The sequence below is a fragment of the Mastomys coucha genome, unplaced genomic scaffold (genome assembly GCF_008632895.1).
Source record: "Mastomys coucha isolate ucsf_1 unplaced genomic scaffold, UCSF_Mcou_1 pScaffold6, whole genome shotgun sequence".
Lineage (NCBI taxonomy): Eukaryota > Metazoa > Chordata > Mammalia > Rodentia > Muridae > Mastomys > Mastomys coucha.
In genome coordinates this window covers 24,346,129-24,371,519 of record NW_022196912.1, presented here as the reverse complement: position 1 = coordinate 24,371,519, position 25,391 = coordinate 24,346,129, and the positions used below count along the sequence as shown (strand labels likewise).

Here is a 25,391-nt window from a genome sequence, read left to right as displayed (position 1 = left end):
TTAACAGATCAATCTTGAGTGCTCTAAAGTCTAGGTTTTGTTTCAGGTAATACTATTGTAAACTGCATCCCATCCAAGAGGAAACAGACTACCTGTTTCCTATTTCTTAAGATGATCTAACTACTTCACTTCCACACTTCAGCCTGTATAATCCAGTGTGTCCACTGGCTGTGATTTGGCAATCTCACATCACTGGGACTGCCTGTGTTTTCCAGGCAGTATCACAGTCAACATGTGAGGTGCAGCTATCCACAGAGGACTTGATTGAGAGAACAATACGTTATTGGGTTCTAAATACTTTCTATACAGAGTTTAAACATGTTTAATACGTCAGCAATGTGACCATATCATAAAGATCAAAAATCATGACTTGTAAAAGAATGATTGAAATAACTAAAGATATTTAATCTAGAGAAAAAATGACTGGGGAAACACATGATAGCTACTGTGAAGTACTTACTGAAAAGGGTAGCCACAGGGAAGAATGACTATTTTCTAACACCCATTAGTAAAATTAATAGAGGTATACTCTGACTTGATATAAAGGAAGATCTTTTTTTTTTTTTTTTTTTTTTTTTTTTTTTTTTTTTTTTTTTTTTTTACTTTTTGGTTTTATGAGATAGCCCAGACTGAATGCAAACTTGTGATCCTCCTGCCTTGGCCTCCCAAGTGCTAGGATTACAGGTATGCACCACGATACTCAGCTTCAAAAGTTTTAAAAACACTATCTAGGAGTGTTCAAGTAGTGTCACATGTCAGTGATTGGGAATATTTCATAAGCAGGAACAAGTAAGAACTAGCTGCTGTCCTACTGGCAGGGTGCTTATGGTGTTCCTCAGTTAAAGTTAAGTTATGAACAGCTGCAGTCCAATAAATTACTGTCCCCACCATTGGGCCTGTGTGTTGGTTATTCTAATGAGGAAGATTGGAAGGCAATAACATCAAATCCTGGAAAAACAGGAGCCTTCATGAAGATATCCTTTCCGACTCTCCAAACACCCACTCACAAGTGCTCTCAAAAACACCCAGTACCTTTACTTAGCTTTACCTCCTTCACAATATGCTCAATATGAGCAATTTGACTCCCAAGCCTAGGTTTGGCCTGAGTGTTTCTTGTGAGCCACGGTTTTAGGCAAAGGGAACTGTTGTGGAGGGGGAGCCCCCCTACCTGCAGGGAGCTGTGACCATAGAAGTCTGTGGAAGGAGAGGGATTTAAGGAGTTTGGGGCATGTAGGCCTAAAGATTTAGGCCTGGCACCATCACTGTCCAGGAAGGGCCCAGGTCCTATGCTCTGTGCATGGGGGCCATTTGTTCTTGGCAGACTTCAATCCAAGAGTTCTGTGTGGACCAGACTAGGGATTGGGGAGAAGGCAATGGCTGCTTGGAGAGAAACCAGGCCCTTCAGTTGGAAAGGATGGTTGGAACATAGCATTGAAGTTGGCTCGGCTTTCAAGCTGTACACGGTGGGCCAGCGGGGAGGTGAGTCCACGAACAAAATGGATCCGAACCAGCCCTGACTGCCCCCCAGATACCAGCCATCCATAGGAGTCCAGGTTTGGGCTGAAACGTACCTGTGAAGAGAACAGGAAACCAAAAGAGCTTCAGGAGTTGTGTCTTTGGGAGACCCCTAACTACATGAGCTTTAAAAACAGATCACTAGATCTTTAACTTCAGCAATCAGAAGGCAGAAGCAGGTGGCTCTCTTGTGAGGTCTGAGGCCAACTTAGCTTACAAGGTGAGCTCCAGGACAGCCACTGACCCTGTATCAAAACCACCCAAAACCAAACAAATAAAAGTCACAATCAGGAGGACTGGACCATGCAGTCAAAGAATGAGGTCTATATACCATAACCCAGGAGAGATTCAAGGCTGCTTTCCCTCCAGCCATTGCTGTGCCTTTAAACATCTCATTTCACTGATCACAGAGGGTGGGAAAGAAGCAAGACAAGGCTCTCACCTTGTGAATAGCTTCAAGTTGCAGCCTGTCCAGGCAAAGCTGAGAATGTCCCTCTCCTTCCTGCATGCGAAGCATCGGTTCTCTACGAAGCAGATTGTGGAAGGAACTCTGGGAAACAGAAGTGGAATTCCTTATGACTCCATTATCTAAGGTTTCTATCTTTCCTAATGTCACAATGACTAGCAGTCCCAACTTACCAGATCTGTATCTTGAAAGAGCAAGTAGTGATGGTTGATGGTTTCAGTGTAGGTTCTTGCTTTGGGAGGGTTGGGGGTCTCAGAGGAAGTAGAGGAGTAGTCTTGGTCTTCAGGGCTGTCCTGGTATGGTATCAGATCTGCTTTATATATAGGCTAAAGAAAAGATCCTAAGGTTAGCATCTTAAATTTTTACTTTTTATTTATAACTGCATGTATTCACATATACCATGGGTACACGTGGAGATCAAAAAACAACTTTAGGGAGTCAATTCTTTCTTCCATCCCCTGGGCCCCAGGGAACAAACTCAGCTCACATAGGCTTAGCAGCTGGTTGTCTTTACGTGCTAAGCCATCTCTCAAAACAGATTTTAAATACTGAACACAAAGCAGAAAGGAAACCGGCTCACTGTGGCAAACTCTCAAGAACAGAAAGAATACACATACACTGAGGCTGGCACAAGAGCTGTAACCTGATGACCTGAGGTAGAGACAGAGACCTGACTCTCCAAAGCTGCCCTTTGGCCAGACATGAACCGTGCACACCAACACCCAAACACATGAAATAAGTGTAATGACAGTAACAATTCTTAAAGAAACATGCTCAGTTCTAATAGAGTAGAGAAGATTATAGATAAGTCCTTGTTACAAGGACCTTATCAAAGCTTGGAGCAAGCACTAGTTTATATTCTAACAAGAGCTGGCAAGGTAAAAGATTATGGTATAATAAATGAATGTTCATATACTTACAAATCGTCTTTCTGCAGGTTTCTTGACATTGATTGGGTTTGATGCCATATCAGGTAAAATAGCTGCAATGAGCTCCCCAGATATATCTCCTGCAGCTACTGTCCCAAGCCAGTCTGAACCTGAAAGACTCTAATAGAAAAGACATTCATTTCACCTATCCACTCATTCGTTCCTGTAATAATGACTACATAGTTTGAAGTTGAGGAGAGAGATACAAAAACCCAATTCTTGTCCGTAATGATAGTTATCATATACCTGCTCCTCCTTGTGCCCTGAATGGTGTCCTGTGTTACTGTCTGCTCCTAACTTACTACAATGAACAAATGACCATTTCCTGCACACCGAAGCTTGGGGAAAAGAGAGGCTCACCCAGACGGTGCCTTTTCGTGGAGCAGTAAAGTAGGCCTTAAAACCAAGGTAACCAGCATCAATGTAATGAATTCCACAGAGTCCATAACTAAAAAAGAGAAAAAAATAAAATAAACCTTCCTTCTTCTAAGAATAGTTTGTTTCTTCCAGAATTCAGACACCTCAGCCAATAAACTCAACTCTCCTTGCCCCATATTCTGACATGCTCTGCGCCCCAACCCAAGGGCCTGTCCCCAGAACTCATATCTTCATCTTGTCGTACGAGGCATAACAGTTGTCTTGAGCCACTGTGACACCATTGTAGGGGAGCAGCCAGGAAAGCTCTGTACTCAAGAAGCGCTTGATACAGTTTATTGGTTCATAAGGTCGTCGAAGATCCCAGAATTTGATTTTCCGGTCACTCCCCGCAGAAACCAGGAAATGACTGAAAAAATGGGAGATGAGATGAGAGCCTGTGTGGAAGCCAGCCTGCTACAGTTCCCCACTCCACAGCCCTCACTCTGTACCTGTTAGCTTTGCACCACTGAATTGTACGGACAGCCTGGTCATGGGCTAGGAAACACTGGAAGGGGTACAGCTTTAAGGAGCCATCAGAGAGCCGTATCCTTTGGAGGGGTGAGTTAGTGGGAAGATTCCAGAAAACTACCATGCCTAAAGTAGAGATAGAATATGTAGATATTAAAGCAGCAGTTCATGACCTTTGGAAAACCTCTACCTCCAAAAGTATTTACATTACAATTCATAACTGTAGCAAAATTAGTTATGAAGTGGCAACAAAATATTGTTATGGCTGGGGTTAGCACACATGAGGGGCTGTACTAAAGCATCCTAGCATGAGGAGGGTTGAGCAACCGCTGCATTAGGGAGGCTGTTGGTTCTGTTGTCTTTCTTTGAAATCACAGACTTGTCTCCTACTCTCAAATCCATACTGCAGTGAAAGAGAGGGACACTGAGTAGTTTTCCCTCACAGCTCAGCTCAAACACCCAACCTGACTCCAACTAAAAGATGGCAGGGGAGTCCTAGACCTGGATTTGAAAGAGTGCATCTGATGGCTGCTAAATAGAGGTTTTTTTTCTTTTAATTATGTGTATTTGTGTAGGTAAATATGGATGCCAGAGGAGGGCTTTGGATCTCCTAGAGCAGGAATTACAGGCAGCTGTGAGCACCTCATGTGGATTCTGGAACTGAATTCTGGAAGTGAATTCAGGTCCTCTGCAAGGACAGTACAAGCTCCTAAGTGCTGAGTCATCTCTTGGGCCTCAGGGTAAAAGAATTTTAAAATAGTGCATATTTGCTGATATGGTGGGACGTATTTATAATCTCAGCATTTGGGCTGAGGCAGGATGATCTGCCTGAGGCACACCAAAGCCCTATCTCAACAAAACAAAACACAACTCCTTTAGAATAGCAGCGGTCAACCATAACCAACAAATCAGACAGTACACAACTCCTTTAGAATAGCAGCGGTCGACTATAACCAACAAATCAGACAGAACACAACTCCTTTAGAATAGCAGCGGTCAACCATAACCAACAAATCAGACAGTACTGCCTTCTTTGTTTGCTTTACTTGCCTCATGCATGCCAGGCAAGTGCTCCATTTCACGGGGATGGAGTTTTACCCTCACTGCATAATACTCTCTCGAGACAGCTTTTGAGTATTTGGGTTGGCCTCAAACCCACAGCATCCTTCTGCCTCTGCCTCTGCCTCCACTGTGCTGGGATAATAATTATAAGCCACCATGCTTGGCTTAGGGTGCCTGCTTCAGTAAGTTACATTGAAGCAATCACACTTACTTATTTATGCAATGTCTAGGGTTGATTACATATCCAAATAGCAGAATTTAGTACCAACAATGGCAAAATAGCTCACAAAGCCTAAAATCATTACTATTTGGTGTATTATTCTAATTCTGCTCTACAACAAGAATAACAAAAGCAACAAGGTGCAGAGAAAAAGACAACAAATGGGCACACAAAACAAGGCCGACAAAGGAGAGGTGCTCAAATGTAATTCAGATAAAAATAAAAGATAATAGACATTAAAAATCTTCCAAGCACTAGGAAAATATCTGCAGCTAAAACTCTATATATACAAAAACTTAGGGAGTGAAGCTTTTATAAATTTTTCTTGGAAAACAAAAACAAAAGAAAACAGTGACGTGTAGGTAAGAAATAAAAATAACCCAGCAATGGGCCAGAAGGGCCTTGGGGAGAGAGTCATTAGATCAGCTCACTTAAGCCACAATTCATCTTACGTAGGGCAAGATTGAGTTCAAACACCAGCCGTGGGAGAGGTGTAAAGACAGATGAGGCACGAATCCAGACAATGAAAATACCACCGAGAAAAACAGAAAACAGACACAGTGTGATAGAAAAAGTTTTAAAAGGCACTAATTTCCTGATCTTTCTGACAGAAAGTCTAACTGCTCTCTGAAGATGAAACTGTCATTTAAAAACAGTAACAGTAGGAGAGACAGCTCAGCAATAAAGGCACTTGCTGCCAAACTCGGGCCACCTGAGTTTGATCCCTAGGGATCTATCTACATGGTAAAAGAACCAACTTCCACAAGTAATCTTTTAAACTCCATTCATCGCCCACCCTTCTTCAAATAAATAAATGTAGAAAATATGTAATTAAATATCTTCAAATTATACTTATTTGGAGAACTGGGTTCTTCAAATTATACCCAGGACCTAATGAATATTACAAAGCAGTTGCTTACCGTCTATTTTTAATTTTGAAATATGGTCTAAAATGCCTGGGCATTCCTTGAACTTGATGCTCCTGCACCACCAGACCCACCAACACCTTTAAGAGGGCACTGGATCCCCTAGCACTGGAGTTACCATGTGAACTGCCACATGGATGCTACCACTCAAACCCAGGTCCTTTGGAAGAGCTGCCAGTGTCCTTAAGCTATTTCTCCAGCTCCCCACACCTTTAAACAGCTTATATAGTATGATCTTGGTTCTATAAACTTGTCTTTCTTTAAAACTCCTGGGTGCTTATTATCAGAGAATTTTTTCTTTCTATTTTATGGTGGAAACATTTATATGAAGAACATTAATTTCTTTTTTTTTTTAAGACTTATTTATTATATTAAGTACACTGTAGCTGTCTTCAGACGCACCAGAAGAGGTCATCAGATCTCATTACAGGTGGTTGTGAGCCACCGTGTGGTTGCTGGGACTTGAATTCAGGACCCTTGAAAGAGCAATTGGTACTCTTACCTGATGAGCCATTTCTCCAGCCCTGACGTACATTTCAAGCACACAATTCCATGAGTTTTCTAGCTACTTATACTAGTGAAATAACCCCTACGAACAAGAACCCAACTATTTCCATAAATGTTAAAATTCCTTATGATCCTTTGTATTTATTTTGAATGAGGCAAGCAACTTTCTAAATACCAAGCCAGTAATTAGCATGGATTGTGACTGTGAGTAGTTTCTTCCAGTGATTTTCTTAGCTGTCTCCATGTTATGTGTCAGGAGATCATCACTTTTTTATTGTTGAATAGTCTGTTGTGTTTATCAGTTTTCTCCATCTAATTATCTTTCAAAATTACTGTGTTAATTAGGGTTTCATTGCTATGAAGAGACACCATTACCAAGGCAACTCTTATAAATGCAAATAAAGGCACACTTGGTGCTAGAAGAGCTGAGAGTTCTACATCTTGATCTGAAGGCAACCAAGATTGTTCCACACTGGGTGGAGTCCAAGTATAGGAAACCTTTTCAAAGTCTACTGACACAGTAACACACTTCCTCCAATAATGCCACACCTAATAGTGCCACTCCCTATGGCCAAGTATTAAAACACATGAACCTATGGGGGCCAAACCTATTCAAACCACATTCTAGCCGGGCGGTGGTGGCGCACACCTTTAATCCCAGCACTTGGGAGGCAGAGGCAGGCAGATTTCTGAGTTTGAGGCCAACCTGGTCTCCAGAGTGAGTTCTAGGACAGCCAAGGCTACACAGAGAAACCCTGTCTCGAAAAAAACAACAAAAAAATCAAACCAAACCAAACCAAACCAAACAAACCACATTCTACTCCCTGACCTCCTCCCTAGCTATAACATAATTTTAAATGCATTTAGTCCAACTTTAAAAGTCCTCATAATCTATCACAATATTTAAAAATCCAGAGTTCAAAGTCTCTTCCGAGATTCATGCAATCTCTTAACTATAATCCCCTACAAAGTCAAAATCAAAAAGCAGATCACATACTGCCAACATCACAGGATATATATTACCATTCCAAAATGTCATAGTGGGTAAATACTGTACCAAAACCAAGACCAAAATCCATCTGGACAAACTCCAAACTCTGCATCTCCATGGCCAACTCCTTTTAGCTTTGTTGACTACAACACAATTCTTTCTCTTGGCTGGTTCAACTCTGTTCGTTCAGTGTCTGGGCTCCTCCAAAGGGCTTGCATCACTTCTCCAGCTATGCCCTCCCACATTCTAGGGTCTGGTTGACTCTACTTCACTGCTGCTGCTGTTCTTTCTGGTGATCCCATAGTACTGCATCTCCAATACACTGGGGTCTTATCGCTGCCACTAGCTTGCACTTTTACCAATTGCCTCCCTCTCATAGGCTCTCTTCATGGTCCCAAGCCTCAACTTCTCTGCATGGTCCTTCAGTCCCAGGCCTTCAACTGCCATTGAGACTGTACATTTACCAATGGCCTTTCCTGACCTCTCACAGTGCCAAGACTCAGCGATTTGTCATGATCCATCTCCTCATGCTTTCAAAACCAGTACCACCTGGGTGACTCTTACACACCATCAAGTCATGCCACCATGATTTCTATCTCTGGAACACATCACCTTAGTGATGCTAGTCTCTTAATCACGACTAATTTCTTAGCTCCAGCTAACCAGCATCAATTGTCCCAGTAACCCCAGCTATTTTTGACTCTAAAGCCAGAGCCTCATGGCCAAAGCTGTCAATTTCTGTTTCTTTTCTGGGGCTGGTGCATGGTCCCCTTGTTCAACTACATCTTCACCAGCTTTCTGTTTTCAATGATTTCCTTCACTGCCTAAGCTTGGCTCTCCTGAAGCTTGTTCCATAAACTGATCTTGACCTCAAGAGATCTGCATGCCTGTCTCATGAGTGCTGGGATTAAAGGCATATATCACTATGCCTGGACTTAAGCTTTTCTGTAATTCCTTTTCATAAGACCTTTATAATCATGATTACTATGCCTCAAGATCTGGATCATAAGTGCCCTCCATTTCTGGATTGCAGTTCATCCAAATATAGTCAAGTTAAGAACCAAAAATAGACCTCACAATCCATTCCTTGTCAACAAGACACACAATCACATTTCCTTATGTCCAAATGAAAACAATAACCAGGTCACAACAATGTCTAACACAATATAAGTATCCCTTGTTAACTGCAAACACATAAACAATAAGCTTAGCTGGGTGGGATCTTGCCCTGAGGTCACCAATTCCTTAATTCTATTTAATAAGTGAACACAGGAGTTAGCTCCATTCTACTTTCTGGTGCCCTTTTAATCTTTAAACCACATATTGTGTATCTTTCCTTTCTCAGCTTGCTATGTCTGATCAAAAGGCTCTTCATAAGGACAGAGTCTATGCTAGGTCATTTTGAGATTTCCTTTGTCAATGCAACTAATCTAAATCTCTCCACTTCAGTCTCAGGCAGACTCTTCAGACAAGGGCAAAAAGCAACTACATTCTTCGCCAAAATATCAAAAGAATAGTCTCTAGACCACATACTAAAACTTTCTTCTGAAATCTCTTCAGCCAGGCTCGCACAGTTCCAATCATCCTCAGCACCACTGCCTTCCATGCTTCTACTAGTACAGCACACTAAGCCCCACTTAAAGCATTTCACTGCTTTCAAAGACCTCAAATCCACATTCCTCCGAACAAAAGTATGGTCAGGCCTATCACAAGAATACCCCAGTCCCTGGTGGTAACTTCTGTCTTAGTTATTATTGCTGTGAAGAGACACCATGACCACAGCAACTCTTATAAAAGCAAACTATTAACTGTGGCTGGCTTACAGTTTCAGAGGTCAGTCCATTATCTAACAATATGGTGGGAAGCATACATAGCATTGTGAATGTAGACATGGTGCTGGTGGAGCCAAGAGTTCTACATCTTGATCTGGAGGCAACCAGGAAGAGACTGTCTTCCACAGGCAGCTAGGACACCATTTCACACTCGGTGGAGCTTGAGCATTGGAAACCTCAAAGCCCACGCACAATGACTGTACTTCCTCCCACAAGGCCATATCTTTCTTCTTCATTTTTTTTTTTTTTCGAGACAGGGTTTCTCTGTGTAGCCCTGGCTGTCCTGGAACTCACTCTGTAGACCAGGCTGGCCTCGAACTGAGAAATCCACCTGCCTCTGCCTCCCAAGTGCTGCGATTAAAGGTGTGCGCCATCATGCCCGGCTAGGCCATATCTTCTAATCATGCCATTATCTATGGCCAATCATTCAAACATCCACAATTACATTAATTTATTTTATATGTGTGTACTATAGCCTGTGAATGGAGAAGTACATCTTGACTTGAAGGAGTCAGTTCTCTTCTTTGACTGTGTGAGTCCTGGGAATTGGACTCAGGTTTTCATGCTTGACAGCAAGTACCTTTACATTTTTTTTTAAAAAAAAAGTGTGTGTGTGTATACATACATACACATGTGTATATACCCATATACACACATGTATAAATATGCAACACATACACATATATAAATGAACATATATATACACACACGTGTCTAAAAAATATACAGTACACACACACACACACACACACACACACACACACACACACACACACATATTGTTTGCTTGTTTTTCCATACAGGGTTTCTCTGTGTAACTCTGACCGTCCTGAAACTTGCTCTTTAAACCAGGTTGGCCTCCAACTCAAGAGAACCATTTGCCTCTGCCTCTCAAGTGCTGAGATTAAAGATGTGCATCACTGTCACCCAGCTTAAAAAAAAAAAAAAAAAAAAAAAAAAAAAAAAAAAAAAAAAAGAAAGACCTTCTTAAATGTGTGCCCTGACATGCTAGAAGATCCATAATGCCCTGGAGCTGGAGTTACAAGTGAGTGAGCTACCTGACAGTGGTGCTATTAACTGAGGTGAGTCCTCTGGCAGAGTAAGAACTCCTAACCATGGAGCTTTCTCCAGATCCCCTAACTAATTTTATTAAATTGAAAAAAATCAAGCCGGGCAGTGGTGGCACACGCACTTGGGAGGCAGAGGCAGCCAGATTTCTGAGTTCAAGGCCAGCCTGGTCTACAGACTTGAGTTCCAGGACAGCCAGGGCTATACAGACTGGCTAAAATAGTTATTTTCAAGGATGACGTTAAAATTCTGCATCAAATGCTCCACTACTGAACTATACCCCCAACTATGAACTTCTGATCATCCTGCCTCCACCTCCCAAGTGTTAAGGCTCCAGGCATGTAGCACTATGCCTATGCTTAATTTATGTAGTGCTGGGGATTGGGCTTAGGCCATGCAAAGTAAGCACCATCCAAACCCAAGCATATGTAAAGCCTAAAGAGCAACAGGTCTTTGTTTTACTTTTACCATTATAGTATCCAGCAGCCAAGTGGTGGTGAGGCCTGGTAGGCATCCAAGCCAGGCTAAGGCACTGACCACACTCAGAGGGGTCTGAAGCTTGCACAGACCCCACCTGAAGAGTTGCCAAACACTGGACCTGCAGGGACAGAGAGATAACTTTAGGGTTAGGAAGTCCTTATGGTTTGAAATAAGACTCTAATCAGTTTGGTTTTTTTTTTGTTTTTGTTTTCCCAAGACAGGGTTTCTGTTTCTCCATGTAGCCCTGGTAGTCCTTGAACTCTGTAGAGACCAGGCTGACCTCCAACTCAGAAATCCACCTGCCGGGGCTGGAGAGATGGCTCAGTGGTTAAGAGCACAGACTGCGCACAGACTGTTCTTCCAAAGGTCCTGAGTTCAAATCCCAGCAACCACATGGTGGCTCACAACCATCCACAACAAGGTCTGAAACCCTCTTCTGAAGTGTCTGAAGAGTGTATACTTACATATGATAAATAGATAAATCTTAAAAGAAAAAAAAATACAGCAAAAAAAAAAAAAAAAAAAAGAAATCCACCTGCCTCTGCCTCCCGAGTGCTCGGACTAAAGGTGTGCACCACCACCCAATTTCAAATCAGTTCTTAATCCAGAAAAGGGACACATTCAGAAGGGAAAGACTCACTGTAGAATCTGTAAAAAGAGGCTCTTGGAAGATGATGCCTCAAGTAGGATAAGAGGCTCCTCACTCACCTTGTAGATGGCAGGCTTCATAGCATCTGTGAGAGAAGAAAGGCAGTAAGTAGCCCAGGCTCTGCATACTGAGGGCTGAGCTCCTACTCAGGTCTTGCTTTGAGAACAGGATCTCATGTCTGGGCAGTGATTTCTTCATGCTTTCCCTCACCATCAGATTTCTGGCTCCATCTCTTCCTGCCCCCACCTTCTTCCCCAACACTATAACACTAGCTTTTCTTCTGAGAACTGCTGCATCCTCCACCCTGGTATCTTCTTCTTTCTCTATCTCTACAACTCTGTTCATTTACCTAAAACTTGTTTTTTTTTGCATTCTCCACTTGTTCTTTCCTTATTGACTTGATCCTGCATTCCTATATAAACATGCCCTATTGTCTCCTCTATAGGGTTAAATACATAAAGTCAGTAAAGTCAGGGGTAGCAATCACAGAACATGGGAGATGGAAAGAGGGAAAGAAGTTCAAAGTCATCCTCAGCTACAGGGCAAGTTCAAAGCCAACCTGGGCTACATGAGACACTGCCTCAGAGCACAAATGATAAGAAATACAGAGGAAGCTCCCTTTGGCCCATATCCACCAGGCCACCACCCTTCATAACCTTTTTCTTTCTTCTTTATGTTTTTTGAGACAGGGTCTACCTACAGAGTCCTGAAGTTATAGAGATCTGCCTGCCTGTCTCCTAAGAGATCTGCTATAACTAAACTTTCTAAAGAAATTATGTAAGGCATACCCAACCCCTAGACCACATGCAGCCAAGAACAGTTAAGAATGCGTCTCAACACATTAGCTGACTTCATTTTTTTCAGTAACTTAACTGTGAGTTTCCTGGGACTGAACTTCATAGATGACATCATACCATGACGTCAAAGGGCGGGACATGCCTGTTTTCCCATTTCCACCTCAGCCTATTCCTCCATCAGACCACCAAACACAAAACCTTCTAGGGTTTAAACCCAGATGCTTTCTTAAATGCTCAGCACTGCTGGGGAAAAAAAATAGAATCGGCCTTTCTTGACTCTTCCTAAAAGATATTGTATGGGTGAGGACATAGATCTCAGGGAGTTCTGAGATTAGCACTGGGGAAAAAACCATCAGATAGAGGTAAGTACCGCCTGTCAGCCTCAACCCTTAGCAACTCTCTGCAGTCAATTTCTGAGGGCACAGACTATGAAAGAGGGAAAACTGACTGGTAAAATGCTGAAAAGGTGCAGTCAGTTTGCAATAGAGAACTTAAGCTCAAAAATCACCAACTGAAGTCATAGTAATATCATAAAGGCATGACTGAACATGCTTTCATGCTAGAGACTACACTAGAGGAAGTCACGGAAGACAGACAGACCTGAGAGCTCTGGCTACCACCAGTGCAGCTATGCGACTTGCCTGGAGGCTGCTGAGCCAGGAGGGCCTCAGGATGCGGCAGACTGAACAGCAGTACCTTCCCATCTGAGCAAGCCAGAGCCAAGAGACCCAGGCGAGGCAGGAGAGGAGCCTGGAGGGTGAGAGCAGATCTGTGCTGAGGCTTGCTGCTTTCACGTGCCTCTCAGAAAACCTGAGGCTCTGGTCCCTTAAAACATGACACGGGGTTGCTGGAAAACCCACCCACCACACTCTGACCTTCCTTCTCCCAACCCTAACAAGTCCCAGGGCTAGCCCAGTCAACTAGAAGTACCTTCCGAAGGGTTTCTGGATGTTCCCAGGCCCCACTGGGGCAGAACTTGAGGTCCCAGATACAGCCACTGTCGCAAGCAATCCCATAGACAAAGTGGGCCCTGTTGCCAGGACTGGAGAAAGGAACATGGGAGACAGTAGGTAGGAAGAGGCTGTGACTACCAGAGCTCCACTTCCTTGTCTTGCCAGCCCAAATGCAAGTCCCGCCCCACCGTGCCCTGTCTCCCTCACCCACCTGCCTGTGGCAGTGTCCCAGCCCCACCTCACCAGCTTTCCTGCTGCAATGTCCCAAGACCCCAGAGCTGCAGCAGCCCAGGGCCTGAATGAAGCTGGCTCAGTGGGTGTGTCTCATTCATGTCAGGGCTGGAGAAAAGGGCCACATACTGTGAAGCTGCTGACCCTTCAGGCACTGGGCACCAGTCCAGAGCCCAGAGAGGTCCCCCTGTGAAGAAGGACACATCCCAGCGCTCTGGATGTGCTGTGATCGAGCTAAATCTAGAGAAAAGTCAGAGTAACAAAAATGTTAGGGCAAAATGGAAAAGTTCCACTAGAACAAGTACATCTGGCTTAAGCAAAGGTCTGAAACTCAGAATCTGTAATTGGAGCAGGACTCTGCCACAACTCACACCTCCCCACTTCCTGTTCAGAGAGGAACCCCTTGCATCTTTCAAGACACACGCTAAGTGCATGTCACCTTATGAACTGGCCATACCAAGCCTCCCAAGCCTCCCAGGACCCAGTATGCTGAGAAAGCTGACCACTGTGTTAGAGAAGATTAGCCTGCTACAGCCGGGACTTTATCCTGCGCATTACCAGGATCAGCACTCAGGAGAGGAAAGGGTTAATTGCTAGCCTTTGCAACATTAGTGTTTCCTACTTCTCACTTCCAGTACAGAAAAAAGGCTGGGCTGCTGTTATCTTTTACCTGTTTATTCGGTAGATTGTGCCATCCTCAGGAATCCCTTCACGTTGTACGGAAAACAGGGGAGACTTCTCCTCCTGGGGCAGGTAGGGAGCTGCTTCACTGTGGGAAGCAAAAACATCAGCTTGAACTGAGTAAAAGTTTGACCATCACAGAATTCCCATTATACACCTTAGAATTCTTTGTCACTTGTCTGTCATCTCCTTCAAGTCTTAGTGATTAATATTGTCAACTTGACAGGACCTAAGTCACCCACTAGGTAAGCCTATGGGCACACTTATGAAGGATTACCTATATTAAGCTGATCTCTGGGCATGTGTGTGAGCAATTTTCTTTATTCAGTTAACTGAAATAGAAGAATTCACCCTAAATGTGGGCAGTACTATTCCACATTCTCAGACTACATACAATTAAAGCTAGCTGAGCACAAGCATCCACTCTTCTCTTCCTCCTAACTGCAAATATAGTGTAACTAGCTTTCTCAAGGTCCTGCCTCACCATGATGGACTAGAGCCTTGACTTGTGAGACAAAATAAAGCTTTCTCCTTAAGTTGCTTTTGCCAGGCCAGGGCATTTTTACCACAGTGCAGGAAGGTAATGAGCTTCAGAGATATCAACTCAACTTACAGTTCAGATAACAACTGCCACTTCCAGGCTACTGGAATCCATTCAGCAAACTCCCAGAATGAATGCTGCTGTTCTCGGCTATAAAAACGGAAGCATCATCAATGGAAAAGGAGAGGAACTCTACAATCGCACTATCTAAGACCATTTTCTCTGAGGGTGGGAAATGATTTGTGGTTAGGGGTAAGTAGCTACCAGCTTGAAATGTGGTCAAGAATTAAGAACCCAAGAGATTGTGCCCTTTTAACACCGTTCCTTAGTAATGAATGCCACCACACACTCCATACATAAGCAAAGGCTTCTCTCTTTCTAGATGGTCTTTATATTCCCCCTCCCCCCAACTTCAGTCTTTGTTCCCAAATCTCACAGGTCCTTGGTGAGGTGGAGGCACTTCCAAACAGGAGCCATGATGTAATTGGGTAGGCCATTGGGAGCCATGCCCCGGCAGTGTGGTTTCTGTTTCTAAGGATCAAAGTAAGAAAAAGAAGAACATTCTAGGTTAGAGAAAGTCCCAGAAGATGACTTTTTTTTCCTCAGTGTTTAAATTTTTCTTGGCATTACATACCCTATCTACCACCCTATCGGCATCTAAATAGATTTCTGCTCCAGTTACTCTAGCTATTAAAACATTCTCTGCTCACCTTTCTTCAGTCTCCACATTTGATTCAAAGGACTCTCCTACACATCCTCAAACTCCCACTCTTCCGGACAGTGTTACCTATTCCTTCCACATCCCATACTCCTTTATACACCCTCCCTCCTCTGACAGGTCAGGTCAAAGAGTGTATTCTTTATACACAGTCCTGGAATCTCATCCATGTCCCAGGGATGGCTACCTCTTTAAGTCCAATTCTAAAGCACACATCAGGCTGGAAAGATGTCTCAATGGTTAAGAGCGCTGACTGCTCTTCCAGAGGTTCTGAGTTCCATTCTCAGCAACAGTCGGGCTGGGTGGTGCACGCCTTTAATCCCAGCACTTGGGGATGCAGAGGCAGGCAGATTTCTGAGATCAAGGCCAGTCTGGTCTACAGAGTGACTTCCAGGACAGCCAAGGCTACACAGAAAAACTCTGATTTGAAAAAAAAAAAAAAAAAAAAAAAAAAGAAAAAGAAAAAAAGAAAAACCAAACAATTCCCAGCAACCACATAGAGGCTCACAACCATCTGTAATGAGATCAGATGCCCTCTTCTGGTGTGTCTGAAGACAGCAACAGTGTACTCATATAAATAAAATAAATCTTTAAAAAATAAAAAAAATAAAGCTCACATCATTATATACTTGGCTCCCAGTCACAACTTTTTTACAAGTTGTAAGGCTACAAAGCCATATTAAGGACTAAGGCAAAAAGAAAACAAAAAAATTTCAATTAAATTAAGAAATAAATAAATAGGCCAGGCATGGTGGTGTGTGCCTTTAATCCCACTACATAGGAGGCAAAGACAGGCAGATCTCTATGAGATCTACACAGAAAAAACTTGTCCTAAAAAACAAAAATCAAAAACAAAACAAACAAACAAAAAAAAGCAAAAGAAAAGGAAAAATAAGAAAAGGGGCTGGAGAGATAGCTCAGTGGTTAAGAGCACTGACTGCTCTTCCAGAGGTCCGGAGTTCAAATCCCAGCAACCATATGGTGGCTCACAACCATCCGTAATGAGATCTGATGCCCTCTTCTGGTGTGTCTGAAGACAGCTACAGTGTACTTAGATATAACAATAAATAAATCTTTAGACTGGAGCTACTGGGGCGGACCACAGTGCTGACCAACCTTCATTCCCAGCAAGCACAACAAGAACATGATGACTTACAACCATCAGTAATCTACAGTGTACTCATATGCATAAGACAAATAAATCTTGAAAGAAAGAAAGAAAAAAAGGCAGAAAGGAAGAAAGAAAGAAAAAGAAAAAGAGAGAGAGAGAAAGAAAGGGAGAGGAAAGGCAAAGCAAGGCAAGGCCAGGCAGTGGTGGCACAAGCCTTTAATCCCAGCACTTGGGAGGCAGAGGCAGGTGGATTTCTGAGTTCGAGGCCAGCCTACAGAATGAGTTCCAGGATAGCCAGGGCTACACAGAGAAACTCTGTCTCAAAAAACCAAAAAAAAACCCCCCAAAAAACCCAAAAAAACAAAAAACAAAAAACAAACAAACAAACAAAAAAAAAACAAAAAAAAAAAGAAAAGAAGAAAGAAAAGAAAAGCTGAATATGTCTCTAAGCCCAGCATTTAGGGAAGAAAGAGACCCAATCTAAAAAACGATCCAGTGGAGAATAATAGAATTCAAGGTCCACCTCTAGCTTCCACATCTTAGCAAACATGGCCACATGCTTGTACATATATACATGGGCAAGTACACATATGTATGCACCCTCATGTACCTACCCAACACAGTTCCTATTTAAGCTGGGTATGGTGGTCCACTCCTGTAATGCTAGGACTAAGAAAACTGAGGCAGGAGGATTGAGTTTGAGATTAGTCTGAACTAAGCAGTATAGATACTTTTAAAGCCACAGAACTGTACATTTTTCAATGTTAAGTTTATGTTTCATATACTTATCACAGTCAAAAACAAAACTAGCATGTGTCAGTACCTACCAATCTCCCTACATTATCCCAGACTCCATCTTCTGCTGTAATTACCTTCTGGGGAAACACCACACCTAGAAACCCGGTGCTTGCCCATCAAAGCCCAACTCAAGTGTCATTCCTCTGTGAAATCTGAGCTGTTAGTTCCCCTCCCCCTTGTTTAAGTCACTTTGTAGCATTCAGTACACTGACAATTTTGAGAAGTGGGATCCTTGTTCACACACGTGGTTTTCAGTAGAGAGAGAATATCCAAAGTGAACAATCTATTCACTACATTCTTCCCCGTATAGTCTCTCCAATACCTCACATTTTTGAAGTTTTTCCTTTTTTTGTTACTATTTTTGGCTAGCCATGAGGCCAAATGCTAGCCATGAGTAACCAGAAGACTGTAATTCCCATATTCCCATCTTTTTGTTGTTGTTAACTCAAGTTACCCCTGCAGCAGGTCCTCGTGGGGTGCTTCGGGGTGCGACAGGCTCAGGATCAGATGAGTTCTCACTTGGGGCCTCACTTTCTTCTTCATCTTCACCCTCGACCTGGAGAACAAAGTCTTCATCCCGAGCGCTTCCATCTTCTTCACCCTGAGAGGCTGCTTGCCGGATCTTCTTCGGCTTCGTGGGGCTGCTCACCTTGGGACTCTTAGGACCAGACGACAGTGGTGTAGGCAGGGCTGTGGAGAGCTCTTCAGCTAGTTCCTGAAGGTATAGAAGTGCCCTGTGGGGTAGGGTGGAGTCAGAGACATCCTCACAAGCATTAAACAGAGCCCATATTTCTAGACTTTATTATTGTTTTATTGACCTCAGTAATGCTGTGAAGCAGCTACCAGTTTCCCCTTCCCTCCAATAGATGCAGAAATAGAAATCCAAGAAAATTAAGTGACTTGGCACAGGCAAGCCAGACACCAAGGAATATGATAGGCTTTCTAATGCTAGGCCAATGCACTCTTTACCACATAGAACATAAAGGGCAAGGGAAAGAAGGAAAGGCACATAAACACTGAAATAAATTGAGTGGTAAAAGCAATGAAGACCTGGGGGAAGTCTGTGAAAAATGTGATGGAGAGCCAGGTGTGGTGGCGCACGCCTGCAATCCCAGCACTCGGGAGGCTGAGGTGGGAGGATCGCAAGTTCGAGGCCAACCTGGGTTGGGCAGCGACACCCTGTCTCAAAACAAAAACAAAACAAACAAAAATGTGATGGAGTATGAAGTACAGAAAGAAATCACTTAGATACAAAAAGTTGGCAACACATACCACAAAAATGGCTCTTACAAGCTAAAGGGTTGCCCCCACCCAGAACCCAGATTCCACCCCTACTTACCTGATACCTCACCAATCTTCCCATCTCTCCAACATCTGCCCCACCTTCCCACCTCCACCACCACCCCTCCACCAGGCTGTGCCCCACAATCCTTACACTTGGGCAGCCCTTCGGCGGGGTCGTTCCCCAGAAGGGGTCTCAAAATCCTCGGGGGGCCTCTTTGGATGTGGAGACTCTGGCTGATCTAGGCCTTTGGACAACTTCAATAGTAGCAGGTCTCCCTTGGACTTTTGACTTCGTTTCTTAGGCATGGGGGTGGACAGAGGGTTGGACTGATCTAAGAGACCAGGAACCAGAGGGGTAGATGGAGGTTTACGTTGTTGAGGCCTTTTAGCGCCTCTTGGTGTCCTACCACCTCTCCTCCCGGAAGGCCTTGAGGCCCTAGGGTTTGAAACCTTTGACATCTCTGAAGAAAGATCTGTAGAGAAGAATATGGTCTGTGAGATGGGATCAGAGCTCAAGTTCTTCGGGCTACAGTATACTGCACCCAAGCTTTTAAGAACCTCTGAGCTCAATCTGCTCTCTCGTTTTAAGCTAAGTAAACAGTGAGAGCAAGGCACATACCTTGCTCTTCCAACCTGGTGAGGCTTTCCTGATCTGGAGGAAGCCTTCTCTTGTCAGAAGATTCCTCGAATCCAGGCAAAGGAGGAGGTAGTGACATCTCGATGGACGCCTCCACACTGGATGTTTCTGAGGAAGCCTTGACATCCAGCTGGCTTATTTCTTCTTGTCCAGGAGAGTCTACCACAATCATGCTCCCCACGGGGTCGGCCTCCCCCAGGGCAACATAGCCGACCCCGCAGGTATCCATCAGCACCCCCCAAAATGGCTGTCCTGTACACAAAGATACAGCAATGAGTGTAACACAGAAGCTATTTGTAGAGGCTCAGATTTTTCTTTTTCCCCCTCATCTAACAACCAGAAACCCAAGCCTTCTGGTCATTCATTCATTCATTAAAAAAAACTACTGGTGTGGTAAGATGAGCTAGTAGGTTAGATGCTTGCTGCCAAGCCTGATAATCCAATCCGCATGATCCATATGGCGTGTGTAAGGAGAAAACCAACTTCTACAGTTGTACTCTGACCTCTATATGGTCAGCCACAGGTATGCCTCCCTCGAAAAACAAAAGCACCCCCAACACATAAACTATTATGTTAAGCACTGTTCTAGGATGTAGTAAATGACAATTAGGACAAAAAAGGAGATGGGCATGGTAGTGTACACCTGTAATCCCAGATCCTGGGAAGCTGAGGCAGAGATGCAGTGAGTTTGAAACTAGCCTGGGATCCAGACAAGCCCGTTTCAGAAAACAAAACAAAAAATAGGCAAGATACTAAGTTCTTAAGATTTTACATTTTCAGCCGGGCAGTGGTGGCATAGACGCCTTTAATCCCAGCACTTGGGAGGCAGAGGCAGGTGGATATCTGAGTTCGAGACCAGCCTGGTCTACAGGTCTACAGAGTGAGTTCCAGGACAGCCAGGACTACACAGAGAAACCCTGTCTCAAAAAACCAAAAAGATTTACATTCTCATGTAGCAAATAAACAATAAGTAAACAGATAATAATAAACTATCATCTGTTTATTACATCTCAAACATAATGCTAAATGCTTTATGAATGTTACTTATACCTCTTGTATAAGTATACTTGTATAAGTACTTCTTGTATGTTGTAAAGATATAGAAGTCAATATATAAATAATAAAATAAATCATATTCAGATCCCTGACCACAAAGGAAAAGGAGATAAAAAGTATGCACCTCTGGGGAAGAACATAACCTCCTAAAAACAGACTTAAATACCAGGGACCAAGCAAGAGTGAAGGTCTGTGCCAAATCCCAGCAACTATGCAAACTAAAGCAAAGAGATAATTTGAGCCCAGAAATTTAGAGCCAACTTGGGGAATAATACAGCAAGACTCTATTAAGTATGAAGAGTTGCCAGATGCTATAAAACAGACTAAGCTAAAGTAGGGTACCCAGAGGTAACAGCCATTTCTGTGAGTATCAGTAAAGGAGCAGATTTCCTTAAGAAGAAGAGCTGTACTGAGCTAGGTAGGGTAGAACACTTTGAAATCCCAGCATTTAAGAGGTGGAGCCTTGGCTACACGAAATCATACCTTTTAAAAAAAAAGAAAAAGAGCAGGCAGTTGTGACTCACACCTTTAACTCCAGCTCTTGGGAGGAAGAGGCAGGCGGATTTCTGAGTTCGAGGCCAGACTGGTCTATAGAGTGAGTTCCAGGACAGCCAGGGCCACACAGAGAAACTCTGTCTTGAGAAACCAAAAAAATAAAAAAATAAAATAAAAAGAAGAAGAAAAGAAAGCAAGGGAGGAAGAAAGAAAGGAAGGAAAAGAAAAACAAACAAAACAAGAGTAAGGGTTTTCTGGAACCTAGCCATCAGTTACATTTGAATTGGGGATAGTGGATGCCTATGGTCTACAATACAATTAAAGATCATCCTATCACATTAAGAGAACTTTCTTACATCAAATAATGAACTAAAGTATCTTCAATCTTTATGAATCCAGAAATATCAGCTATGTAATCACAGACCAAAGAGACTGGAAGAAGTAAAACATTGACCACAGTCCAAAAATTCAAGCAAATACAACTCTGCAAGGGTCCAGATTTGGATCAGGACAACCTGTTTGCCTTTGACAAAGGGGAAGAAATAGTTCAAATCCTAGGAGGGAATCTTCCATAGGTTGAGACATAACTAAAAGATAAAGAATTCATCAGCCTCAATGGAAAGGTGTGCTCATATAAACACTAAATGAAATATGTAAGCTAAAGCCCCTACCTATCTCGTAGCTATAGTTAGATTATAAATGACAGCAGTAAACCTTCTAACTCAACTGGTGAGGACACAATGCAGCCTTGTATGCTAATGATACTGTATATGGTGTCACTGATCTCTTAATAAGCAAAAAAGGATCCAATGTGAAACTTATGCAGACAAGACAGGAAGAAAAAAAAAGTTGATAAGTACCTTTCAAAAGAACTACTCCAGAAAACAGAAGACCGTTTTCAGCAAACACAAATACTACTGGATCTAGGAAAGAAGAGAAAACAATGCAGGGGGCCTGAGTAAACTGGAAGGGGTAAAAACCAAAGTCCACAGGAAGAGAAAGAGCAAATTCAAACTATACTGCTTAATAGGGAGATCAAAAGCAGATTGGGAAAGGTCCCGGACTTAAAGAGTCAGCTATAAGAAGGACATGATAAATGTGGTATTAGTGACAGAAGAGAAAGAAAGACACAAGCTAACAAGTAGTAAACTGATAGGCTCTGCTGTGGTTTGTGAGGCAGGTTCAAACTATGCTTCCCTGGCTGGCTTTCACCTGATGAGAATTTGCCTGTCTCTGCTGCAATTAAAGGTGTGCTCCACCATCCCTAATTAAAGGTGTGCTCCACCATCTCTAACTAAAGAAATTTATACTTTAAAGAAGACAAGTGTGATAACTTGGGAGGTGGTGTGCCGAGATCAAGAGTTCAAGACCAGTCTAGAAAACATGAGAGTCCCTGCCTCACAAATAAAGAAATGAGAAGGGGCAGGGGGAGAAAGAGCAAGGTGGAAAGAGAGAGAGAACTCAGTGTTTAAGAGAAAAAAGAAACTTAGAAGAGGTTGGGGCTGGTGGCACATGCTTGTGAGTTCAAGGACAGCTTGGTCTACATCAGGAGTACTAGACAAGCCAGAGGTACATAATTAAGACCCTGTTTTAAACAAAACAAAAAGTTAATAGGAGAGAGGGACTCCAGCACACCTATAACCCAGCAGTGGAGAGTATCACAGTCAAGAGGTTGGGGACTCCTAGGCCAGCTGGGACAGTGAGACCCTGTCTCCTCTCAAACTCTCTCGCTCCAAATACTGCAAAGAGAAAGACCTTGAACTAAGGAAGACCTCAATCTATGACTCAAGACCATCTACTGGGGTGCTGCAGAGACAGCTCCACACTAAGGAGCACTTGATGCTCTTGAGAAGACCTGGGTTTGGTTCCCAGCACCCACGTGGTGGCTCACAACCAACCACAACTCCAATTCCAAAGGATCTGAGGCCTTCTGAGCTCTGAGACACATAAAAGGTGCACGTGCATACAATACACACAGGCAAAACATCCATAAACATTAAAGAAATAAAGAAATGGCTTATTGTACAAAAAAGAAATAAAATCAATAAACAATTATTACAGCAAGAAATATCTGAGTGAAAACACTATATTTCAAAAGGGAACAACTCTGCTCATCTCAGCATTTTTGGTATGAGTTGACTACAAAGGAAAAGGCACCAGACCTGCTTTAAAGTCCTCACAAATACTTGAAATCAGAAAAAAATTAGAGCCTTGAGAAAGCCGTCACTAAGCTAAGACATCATTCGTGTAAAGGCAGCAGCATGACATCCTGGATATGCAAGTTTAAGATCCATGGAATTTTTTCTTTTCTATGAGCTAGAGAAATAGTTCAGGAGTAGAGCACTTGCTTAGCATTTCCCAAAGTCCTGGAGTCAATCTCCAGTACAGGAAGGAATAGAGGGAGGAAGGGAGGGAGGGAGGGAGGGAGGAAGACTTGCTAATAGAGAAACTGTAATATCAAAGACTGGCATCATTCACAACAGTCGAACATTACATTGAGATTAAGTAACTATGGTAACTGTAGCTATGAAACAGATTCTAATTTCAAATTTTAAAGGTTTCAGTTGGCCAGGATGGTGAATGCTTATAATCTCAGCCCTTAGGAAATTCTTGTCTCAAAGAAAGAGGTCTTGTAAAACAAATAATGACAAAACAATATTCAGACTGTAGTAAACTAAGACAAAATCAATCTATCTTTGAAAGTTTGTAAGATCTTGCCTACCTGGTTTACTACAGTATTCAAACTCGATGCATGAATTAGCAGATAACTTTTTTTTACTGAGTGACTCAACATACAAAAAAATCCTTTTAAAAATTCATTTCTTGGGGCTGGAAAGATGGTTCAGCCGTTAAGTGCTCTAACTGCTCTTCCAAAGGTCATGAGTTCAAATCCCAGCAACCACATGATGGCTCACAACCATCTGTAATGAGATCTGACGCCCTCTTCTGGGGTGTCTGAAGACAACTACAGTGTACTTACATATAATAAAGAAATCTTAAAAAAAAAATTCATTTCTTGTGAAAGGCAGTGGCAGTGAATGGTACAATTCCTATTTAGGATCTTACAATACAAATTTTAAACAATAAAGGAAGAAATGTTCAGTAAATTCTAATTAGAGCTGGGCAGTGGTAGTGCATGCCTTTAATCCCAGCACTTGGGAAGCAGAGGCAAGCGGATTTCTGAGTTTGAGGCCAGCCTGGTCTACAGAGTGAGTTCCAGGACAGCCAGGGCTACACAGGGCTGTTAACCTGACTAGATACTTTACATACACCGTTTGATACACTGGTTCCCCAAGTATTCCTATCATGCAACTAGTGATATTATCAGATAATTTTACTGGTACAAAAACGAACATGTTATTTGCACAGAAACCTGCAACTCACGTTTTCAGTTGAGACTGCTAAAAACTAAAGAGTGTAAAATTGAATAGAACAACTTAAAATTATTAGGAAAATGGCACTACAGTTGGTAACGGTAAAAGGTAACTTAAGCAAAGGTTAATTTAAATTTATGTAAACAATCAATATGCCTCCAAGGACAAAAAGATCTGGTTATATCCTAAACCTCTCCAGAAATGTGAATTACCTCCTGTGGGGGTGAAGTTGCCATCTCTGTCTTGTCCAAAAGACGGCCAACTTGCCGCGGGATAAAAGGACCAGACAGGGAAACATAACTGGCCCTTGGCTGCGCCAATAGGGTTGCAGCGCGCGGGGCACAACCCCCGGGGTTAGAGCTACTTGGAGGAAAAGGCTGAGACACAGTAAGAGGGCATGAGCACAAGAGGACTAATTGCAATCAGTCTGAGACACCACCACCTGCCATTCCCCAATCCTGGCCGTGGGGGCAGCTTTCAAGCACCAGGGGAGCCCTGATTTCCCTAAGCCTTTAGGACAAGAGCAGGTCCACCCGAGTCCAAAGGCCCAACGTAACGAGTTCAACGTAAGCAGCGCGGAGGCCTGGACCCAGTTTACCGCGCTACATACACCGAGTTGGGGGAAGAAGATAAGACCGGCTGGCAGTGATGGGGGATGCTCAGTGGCCCCAGTGGAGACGGAGGTGAGATCTCGACGATTTTCGGGAGAAGAGCAAAGGCTAGGAGGCGCGCTGCCTTGCGCGGGAGTAAGAGAGGAATCGGGAATCGGTTCCCATTGCCTTAGCGCTACGGCAAAAGAATGGGAGGAGTAATTCTGGGTCCCCCGCACACCCCGTTGCGGTACACTCACCCGCGCCAAAGTCCTTCCGGAAGTCCAAGTTCGAAGATGGCGCCGCCTGTCGGGTCGCGGTTTTATGACGAAATCTTAATCGGCTCTTCCTTGTCCCGCCCCCGAGACAATGTAAAATGCAAGCTTGGTCTGGAATGCGTTCCCTGCCGAGCTTTCTATTAAACTCTGTGTTCCATAATGCAGCGCGGCGCAGCGCTGAGCCCTCCGACGCCCGCGAGCTGGAGCGTGGCTTCCGCGGCCAAGACACTGCAGGGCCTTCTGGGAATTTCAGCGACCGGAAGAGGAGGTCGGCGCCTGCGCGCCACCGCGTCTTCCCCAGCCGCCTTGCCGAAAAG

At 43.4% G+C, this 25,391-nt stretch overlaps 1 protein-coding gene across 5 annotated transcripts; it reads right to left on the bottom strand.

Annotated features, from left to right (window-relative positions):
- Positions 1 to 288: 288 nt before the first annotated feature.
- Gtf3c2 (general transcription factor IIIC subunit 2) lies at positions 289 to 25,391 on the bottom strand. 5 transcript variants are annotated; one of them, XM_031355347.1, is made up of 21 exons: positions 25,057 to 25,391; positions 21,693 to 21,755; positions 19,264 to 19,533; positions 18,796 to 19,117; positions 18,411 to 18,539; positions 17,815 to 18,094; positions 15,170 to 15,264; positions 14,806 to 14,883; positions 14,182 to 14,280; positions 13,524 to 13,751; positions 13,258 to 13,369; positions 12,969 to 13,077; positions 11,590 to 11,615; positions 10,870 to 10,999; positions 3,777 to 3,921; positions 3,533 to 3,694; positions 3,271 to 3,358; positions 2,902 to 3,030; positions 2,155 to 2,307; positions 1,958 to 2,065; positions 289 to 1,571 (listed from the first exon to the last, which is right to left on the bottom strand). In XM_031355347.1, the coding sequence occupies exons 3-21, from the start codon at positions 19,508 to 19,510 to the stop codon at positions 1,353 to 1,355; spliced, it is 2,859 nt and encodes a 952-aa protein (XP_031211207.1). In that variant the 5' UTR covers positions 19,511 to 19,533; positions 21,693 to 21,755; positions 25,057 to 25,391; the 3' UTR covers positions 289 to 1,352. The 5 variants fall into 5 exon arrangements, with proteins under 5 accessions (XP_031211207.1, XP_031211204.1, XP_031211206.1 ...); XM_031355344.1 differs by lacking the exon at positions 21,693 to 21,755 and having other exon boundaries at positions 25,057 to 25,185; XM_031355346.1 differs by lacking the exons at positions 21,693 to 21,755; positions 25,057 to 25,391 and adding an exon at positions 24,419 to 25,046.